Here is an 8,926-nt window from a genome sequence, read left to right as displayed (position 1 = left end):
ACATTCACAACGCTGTACCAAACGGTGGACTTACTTATTTAACTCGAGCGCCACGCCAAACCGCCCCAAACACTCTCCAACACAGTTTCAAAAATACTTCGCGTAGAAACTAGCAGCCAATCAAGCCCGCGCCCCATCGTAATTCGAACAATTCCACTCTAACCAACAATGCCGCGAGACTCGACCGCTATTTAAATCTCGTTAAGTGGAACGAGTTGCGCCGCAAGAGACGAACAAGAAGAAGGAGAAGAGGAAACAGAAGAACAAGACGCGTAAGAGAAAGCTTCTGGTAGCGCGGTTCGGGGCTGTTTCAGATGGGACAATTGCCGCGGGTTACGCGGCCCGCGATAAAGTGAACAAATATTTGACGAGGGGTGAAAGAACGCGACGAGTGGTTAACGAGGAGCATCGGTGTCGGACAAAGCGGCCGTGAAACGTTCCTTCAAACTGTCGCGCGCATTAATTTAATGAACGCGGGCCACGGTGATTCGCGGTTCGCCGGTATTCACCGTCCGACCATTTAAACTTCCCCGGATGACAGTTTCGAAGCGAGCTGTCGCGCGAGCTGACGCCCGCCACCCCCGTTACTCTTTCTCCCGACGGACGTTCATTCCTAGAGCCGTCGCGGCGCCGAGAAAACTCGTTCGCTTCTCTTTCGACGAGCGTAATTCGAACGATTACGCGAAGATCGTCGCCAGGTCTGTTAATTCGCCGATTCGACGGGTTTATTTGTCTCGGACCGGTGGCTCTTGCTGCGATTCGTGATCGATGATCGTTTCTAGTCGAACATACGCGCTATCAGCTTTATCAAGGTTTAGATTAGAATTCAAACGGAGGTTTTTGACTTATGTCGTTCTTCGAGAGAAACTTTCTGTTCGCAAGACTATCGAAATGTAGAGACAGTATAGAAGAGTTAATTAATTGTGACAAGTATAAACTCGAGGAAGTAGAAACATTTTTTCATTTAATGGAAAGTTAGTTAGCGCTGTTCGATCGAGGAGTTTGTTATGAATTTGAAGAACGCGAGCGGATGATTGAACGCGATGGAAATTTCGAAGCGAAATGGGAAAATCTTGTTTCCCATTTTTTGGTGTAGTTCTCGTTGGATGCGGTTGAATCGAAACGGAAAGCTTCGCGTAAGCTTTTTCATATCGGTTTTCCGAAAAGTTTTCTTATTAACGTTCGCTGTACTTTCCGAAACGGCGGCAACGAAAACAATTGATTTAGGAGCAAAAAGTAAAAAAGAAAAAAAGCAGTGGAAATCAGAGGCAAACAAACGTTTGACAGAAACGAATTTGCATTTCGAGCGAGGGAATAGAACGAATTGCTGTTTTTTCCAATTCCAACCTGGGAGTTGCTTAAATTGTTTCGTGGATGGTATAACGATGGTAATCGTTTTACCACTAACTGCTGCGTTCGAAACGAGCGCCGTATCGGGGTCGATCGGTAATTATTATCGGTGAACGTATGGCGATGGAAGCGAAGGAAGCGTCGAAGCCCAGCAGAAAAACCGCTCGTTAAGCCAGAATTCAATTCGTCTCGGGGAGAAATTGAAACGGAATCTCCTTTATTTATGAGTCTACAGAGATCACCCCTAAGACAAAAATGGAGGATGCCCCGGCTGAAAGTTTGCGGTACGATGCTGATACGACGCTTTTCGTATTCCACGCTTCGATCGCCGGCGGATATTCAACTTTGTTTGACGTTTTATCGATAAATCGATCAACGCTCTGTTTAATGCACCTTTCGAAGAAGTAGTGTAGGGAGAGAGGGAGAGAGAGAGAGAGCAGCAAAGTTTATGGACTAAATAATAAGAACGGATATATTATTTTCCCGGATGAAAAATGTATTTTGCGGACCTTTCAATACGTAAGCAATATTCTCACTATATATTTGACGATGAGAGAATAAAACTGGAGGTTGAGTCGCGCGGGTACCTGGTAAGACAGTAGCTTTTACGAGGGATTTTAAATTCTTTCGAAACTTTCTCAACAACTCCATCATCCGAAGGTTCGACTCCTTCTCCCGCGAAGCATCCTCCAACCAAAGCTAGAGAGAGAAAGAGAACGCGATTTTTCAGACGAAACAGTCCGAAAAACTGGCAGCATGTAGGGGGAACTTCCAGAAAATAAAGATAGAATCCGGAATTCCATTTCACGCGTTGCACACGCTTCCAATTTCCGCGCCAGCGGGCATCACGCGCGTCAATTTGCAAGGCAACCGCGCCGAGCGTCTCCGCGCGAGGGGTGCCAATACACGTGACCGACAGAGGCACGAGTGGCTGCTCGAGCCAGCACGTGCCTTTGACGCGACTTCCTCACCCTTCTTTGCATTCCACGGGGGCGAAGATCGCCGTTTGGTCGAGGGCAACGATAACGCGCTTTGTTCGACGGGGGTTGTTGGCAGTCGACGCACGGCCGCGAAAAATGTTTTCGTGCCGAATCGGACGTGGCCGGGTTCCGAGCGGCTGGCGAACCGGGCGACGGATTCAATCTAGCCGGGATTATCCCCTACGACTGGCCATCGACGCCTCCATACGACCGCGATCGAGAGTTACCAGCCTGTGTCAACTTCGCGTACTCCTTCGACTACCCCTTTAATACTCGACTTCCGGCCGGCGGAGGGAAAATGAACGCCGCTGGCGGTGTACACTAGCCGGCCCGGATGAATGCGGCTGCGGCTTGATGTTCTGTGATAAAGTTTATGGGTGTGTTTTATGCTTCCGGAAGGCCTCCGGGGTTGTTGGTTTTGCGACCGGGGAATTTGTACGAAACGCGGTCCAGCTTCAAGTGAAATGCTGGGAATGGTGATAGTCTGTTGCGGTCGAAGTTCTTTTTTTTAGGGCCAGCCAAGGTATTTCGAGTACTCTCCGCGATAAACTTAATTTAAAATGTTCTAACTTATCGTACCTTTAATGAATCGCTCAACGTTTTTACATGGTTTCTCGTTGCCACGAACGGGATCAACCGCGTTATCATATATCGTTGCGGAATATTTTATGTTCAGCTTGTGAAGCATGAAATATGTATGCAGATTTTCGGATGGAATTTTTTCACGTGCTCGTCAGATATTTAAATCCATTGAATTACAAAAAATTCATAATGTCATGTCGAGAATTTCATAATTTAATGGATACGGGTATAGTTCCCTGTTGAACGGCTGTATTTATTTCATCGAGTACGCGCAGAGTTCATCGCGAATCCTGTCGTAGAGGGTTTTTCTCGCTGCCGTGGGGAGGCAAGATATTGGTAGGCCTGAAGGTGTAAACGCTGCTTTCTTCGAGGATGAAACGATCTTAAAAGCGTGTGAGGTAGTTTTCTATTTTTCTTTGGTTGCTAGAAAAAGCCGGTCTTCCTCTCGAAGGGGAAATGTAAATGACGATTTGTATGGAACAGGGCTCGTTTACTCTGCCAACAGAGGATGGATGTGAAAAGGCGAGGGATTGGAAGGGATTACACGCGAGGAAGATGTAGGTGTCTCGTTATAAATTGGTACTTTGAGGAAGAATATGCAAATATCGAATCGTTAAACAGGCTGGCTTTTTTCGTTATAAAAAATGCAAATACTTTCTGGAACGACGCTTTCTTTGCAGATTTTAACATTTGTCGTGATAGTTAGCTGGAGCTGAAATGAGAATTCGAATTTCACTGTCGAATCGTATGACACTCTTGAAAAATGTAGACTTTCGTTTCCATCAAAGCTGCCACGCCTGAGGGAAATTTAAATATTAATTCAAGAAGGTAGACATTATCTTTTCAGACAATGTTTCGCAAAATTTTCAATCTCGCGGCGGTCTTTTCATAAGAGAAAACTTGGACTTCCAATTTTCTCGCGTATAAAAAGAGTCTAAATCTCTCAAGTTAATAATCCAAATAATAATCTAGTTCAATTGAAACGAGTAACCAATCGTAAGAGAATAAATATAAAAATTGAATAAGCGTATGGAAATGAAAACGGTAAATTCCCATCAGAAAATAAATTTCCATCTGACCACGACACGCGTTCGAGAACCTCGCGCTGCTGTGACCGTCGCTGAGGCCAACTTCCGCCGCGGGAGTGGATCGCGGCAAGTGTTTCGATTAAAAAGCGTTTCGGAAAAAAGATTTACGGCCCTGGAACATTTTTGCATCACGCGGACCGGGCACCACCGTTTCGTAACGCACCGGTAAAGTTGATGCGCGGTGCATACAAATCCGCCATTTGTTTCCGGTCTGCTCCTTCTTGTTGCGGAAGCTGCGTGCAGAGTCGCGACCGTGGCGTCGCTATCCGAACGGTCAGCCATTGGATCAACGTCGGAAATCGTAAATCTACTTTGGTCGTGAATAAAAATGACCGCAAGGGGAATCGCACGAAGATAATTCAACGAAGCTGCGTTTCGCCGCGAGTCTGAATTGTTTCGAATTTTTACGAAATTCCATCTGCCTCCCGTAATGGAAATATTGGTGGAATTCTCTGATGTTCCGATTCTTTTCTGAGAGGTGGATATAGGTTTCACTGATTAAGAATTCTAAGTCTGTCGACGGAAAAGTAGCAGGAAATAGAACTCCTTTGGAACTTCTCAGAGGACTGAGACTCTTCTTAAGCTGTTCAAAAGTTTTTCACCGAAGCTACTTTTAACCCCGCTACTTTCTCTCTGTATTCGTACAATTTTTTTTTACACTCGTCCACGCAACACGTACAAGCGATCGTATGATTTTGCGGACAAATTTCGCTAAAGGGTAGCAAATTCACATTTCCACAGGCAAATCGAATGCTTGCGACTCGCGATTGACACGATGGAAATAAAAAATCACCGTGCGTCCACTTTTTTATTAGCTCTCGTCGCTCTTCGGGGAATCAGGAAAAACGCAACGCGCGTGCCAATTATTTTTATCGGGGGACCTAAACAAATTCTGTTAGTATCGGCATAAATGGAATTCGACTGTCCGCGAAGTTTCACACGGATGAAGTGGCCTCGTGATAAATTCCCCCGGCACAAAGGACAGGTGGAACGGAATTTGTTCGCGACAGAAAAACGCGCCACTTCGTTTATTTATGCATACGACGCGGCGAGATGAACATTTTTTTTCAAACCGCCACGACGACACATTTCAAACTCCGTGTCGTCCTATCGACCCCTTGGAAAATCGTTCGCGGACTGTTTCATTCGCGTTGAAACCACGTCGAACCGCCGGTCAGCATTTTGCTTTGCATCTCGATGGAATTATTTCCATGGAACGTGGAATTAATTACGGATTAATTCTTATTGCGACGGCACAGGTTCCCGCGAGTGTGCGCGCGAAACGTGGGATTATTAGAGCAGGGAAACGTGTTCCACCGTTTCGGTGCAGCCACCGCTGGCTCATTGTAAATTATTTTAATTGCCGCGAAACGAGTCTGATTCGTATTAATCGAGACTGGCTTCTTCCGGGTCGCGTTAAGACAGCTTAACTTTTCAAACTCTCTAGCAGGACTCGATTTAAGCCGCGAGATTTAGAATGCGCAAATTGCTTTCGGAGATAGCTTGTTGAATGCGAATTAACAAGGACAGATTGTCGAATAAGTAATTTCTACACATACTTGAGAGTCTGATGGACTCGACAGGAGTTAACTTGCGCTCGCAGAATATAAACGAAGCTAAATTAACCAACCCCCTCGCCCAGCGTCATCCAATTACTATACAGCGAAAATTACTCTTAAACACCGCAGGAGTACGATTTTTGCAGGGCACTTGCAGGGGACCAGGAACGCGCCAGGAAGCGGTATCGCATCTTCATCTCGCTCTTTATTTCCAGCGGAATCCTCATCGCGAGAATACAGTTTTTAATCCATCCCTCGCGTCTCCCTTATTCCCTGTTATCTCGCCCGCGACTCCACTCTGCTCCCCGCTTAATTACAATTCTAATCGAGCAGCAGCACCCCCGTCGGGGTAACCGAGCCGCGCTCATTTCGGAATTTCTGCTTGCAGGGTTCGTCGCCACGGTCAACCGTAGGAAAGATGACTCGCCCGAGAGGTCGTCGAATCGTCGCCGTTCCACGACCGTGCCCGCCGTCGATGTCGCGAAACGACCGTCCCGTGAGATCGCACGAGAAGACGAACCCGAGGAACACCGTCGCCGCGTAATATCGCGGACCCACCGGGGGTGGTGGCCGTTGTCGATTCGGGATCGGTGAGATGCACGGCCCTCTGTGAAACATGCTGGTGGACGATTGCGGCAGCACGATGGGGTGGACGTCGGGCAGCGTGCGCGGGGGTTGGTCCACCCCGGGCGGCTGCAGAAATTCAGCGATGAGCTTCGGCGGCAGCGTGCCCTCCCTCCATCCCACTGGCTCGATAAGATCGTTGCGATCCCAGCATTCTATGCAGGTAATGAAAAAGAAGGGTACGCTCGCCGCGGTGTTAGCCGGAGTTGGCTCGTTAGGGTAATGGTGGGTGGCGTTTGTTGGTAATGCCAACCGCCGATGCCTCAGAAATTAGCCGGGCTCGTAACTTCCCGCGGGTGCCCTCGAATCTAACGACTGTGATTTTCGTACGTTTCTCTACATTTTTCTTTGGCATTTTTTTTTTGTAAACAACGCTTGTTCTTCGTTGCAAGTATCTCTCTTATACTTGGAACGAGGGAAATTTGTCGACGAGCATGGTGTTGTATTCTATCTCGATATCGTATGCTTGGTTACTATTTTCACGCGAAACTGAGAATGTAACAGTATTTGCAAATGATACGCGAAGGTTCATTGAAAAACGCGAGTGCAAAGTATGTATATATCCAAGTGTTTCAAAGGAATAAACTGTAAAGCTTACATTCTAATATTGTTGCTCGAAATCGATTATCGAGGCGGAAACCACCGATGCTCATCCATTGTTCGCATACGCGAGGCTGAACTTACGAAGCAGCATAGCCGATCAGTTCGCGAGAATCGCAGGCAACGTTGATCCCCTGATCGGTATTCCGCTCGCGACACCTTCGCCGTGCCGATAGATACCCGGACGGTGTTTAATTCCCAGGGTACGTCGTCGAGGCTCGCGATTTACGTGGACACGATTGCGTTCGATCACCGTCCCTTCGTTTCGACGCATTCCAGCCGGTTTCTTTTGTCCAGGGCGTGCCGGAGACACCGCGAAGATGCATGCACTGCCACCCGGTACACGTGCCGAGCACCCCGAGCAATTACGTGCACCATCCCATGCAGTATTACACGCCAAGTCACTGCCCCGAGCCCAGGAACGGCGTCTACACTCCTCATCGGGGCAACTCTTATCACGGCGGTGAGTTACCAGATTTTTTCGTCGACTGTCGTCGATCGAATCCTGCGTCGAATCGAGATCGAAGCAAAACTAGGACTCGTAGTTGCGCTCGAACTGAAATCGAATCGGATTTACCCTTTTTTTAAAATTTTTAAAGATTGTGTAGTAGTACAGTGTAATTTTAAATATGATGCTTGTAGCGTCGTGGACGCTTATAGCGTTTGATAGCATGTTCGACTCTCGATGCAAGTCTTGAAACGGTTACGTAGAGACGAAAACTAAAGGATAAATTTATTCAAAACTGCGTTTAAAAATTCCTGCTGAAGATTCGTGGTCGACACTGCGGTGATTGAAAGCCTACCGGGGTTGACGCGAGAAACTTTCAAGATTCCAGGGTCGATCCGGCCAGTTCAAAGGTTCCGGGGTCATCACTCCCGAGTTGAAAGACTCGGAGGGTTCTCGTTATCGAGCTCAAAGACTCCGAAGATGCTGTTACCAGGTTTAAAAGCCGCAAAATCGCCGCTATCGGGTCCCGTCAGTTTACTCATCCACCCGTTACTACTCGGATGGATTATCGCTGGGGAAATCTTGCGATCTGAAGGCGTGGCTATCGTTATCTATTCATTATTACCTAGCCCTAAGATCGCAAAGTAACCGTTCGCTTGTACCACAGACCTCTCAACCATGACTGTATCCCTCGTGTCCTCGTGATGTTCGTCCTCGGTATCGCGATCGTTAAAGCTGGCTTTCATGGATTCGATATCTCCTCTGTCGTGTTCCGTGATTTTCTTGGAACAGCAACCGTATTTAGGCTGATCCGTATCAAAGAGCAACGAGAATACACGGCGAACGATGTATGGATGCTCTTTACGAGAGGCAACGCGTTTCGTTTGCCGAACGAGGATCGGTTTTCCGTACGGAGAAACACGTTTTATCGCGTTCCTTCCCTTATATCGTTACATTCTGTTATCTGGCGAGAGAAACGAGCGTATCGCATCGTCCCGCCGCCGTAAATTACACATTTTTGGTGTCGAATGGTGAAAATTTGCGAATGGTGTTTAATTTAACCGGTCTCACGCGTGCGTTGTTTCGCGTCCTCCTCGATTTCGCGTGAGGGGGCATTCCTCAGCCGAGTTGCTCGAGTTCTCTCGTAAAGACGCGACAAGAACAATCCGCGTAATCTGGGGGTGGGCACTGTTTTCGTTCTCGCGATGCTGCCTCGCTTAGCGACGAGCCTAATCCGTTTCCGGCCAAGTTTCGCGACTTTGTTCAATATTCAACAGCGAGCGGCTCTGCCGCGGGGGTGGTTATTTTACCGAGACAGATTACAAGCCGTCGAGTCTGCGATGGAAATATCCTGTTGCGAGTTGATAAATGCGATTTGTTCACTGTCAATTACGAACCTGACACTTCCCCGTGATAATGCCTGATTATTATAATTTGCTCCCCGACTTTCGTCACTCGTGTAATCCCCGCAGCAAATATTAAAACGCGAAGCTACTTTACTACGGGTATCTCGTGTATTTTTGCATGTTACGCGAAGCTGGTGTCCGTTCGCGTGTTTGCATTTAAATAATATCTATAATAATAATAAATTCATTAGACTATCACCTAATTTGACTCTTCCTCTTTTTATGCCATTTTCGATCGAATTACATTCTCGTTTCCTTCAAGTCGAAAATTAAATATCTTGAAACGATC

At 47.2% G+C, this 8,926-nt stretch overlaps 1 protein-coding gene across 1 annotated transcript in view; it reads left to right on the top strand.

Annotated features, from left to right (window-relative positions):
* Positions 1-6,175: 6,175 nt before the first annotated feature.
* LOC143426529 (monocarboxylate transporter 10) overlaps positions 6,176-8,926 on the top strand; it is a 68,350-nt gene continuing 65,599 nt past the window's right edge. Inside the window, exons 1-2 of the mRNA XM_076900065.1 lie at positions 6,176-6,346; positions 7,081-7,246. Of these exons, the coding sequence (XP_076756180.1) occupies positions 6,176-6,346; positions 7,081-7,246 (337 nt within the window). The remainder of the gene's footprint in view (positions 6,347-7,080; positions 7,247-8,926) is intronic.

Source organism: Xylocopa sonorina, chromosome 8 (assembly GCF_050948175.1).
Source record: "Xylocopa sonorina isolate GNS202 chromosome 8, iyXylSono1_principal, whole genome shotgun sequence".
Lineage (NCBI taxonomy): Eukaryota > Metazoa > Arthropoda > Insecta > Hymenoptera > Apidae > Xylocopa > Xylocopa sonorina.
The sequence above is the reverse complement of the archived record's forward strand: the minus strand, read 5'-3'. Positions and strand labels throughout refer to the sequence as shown.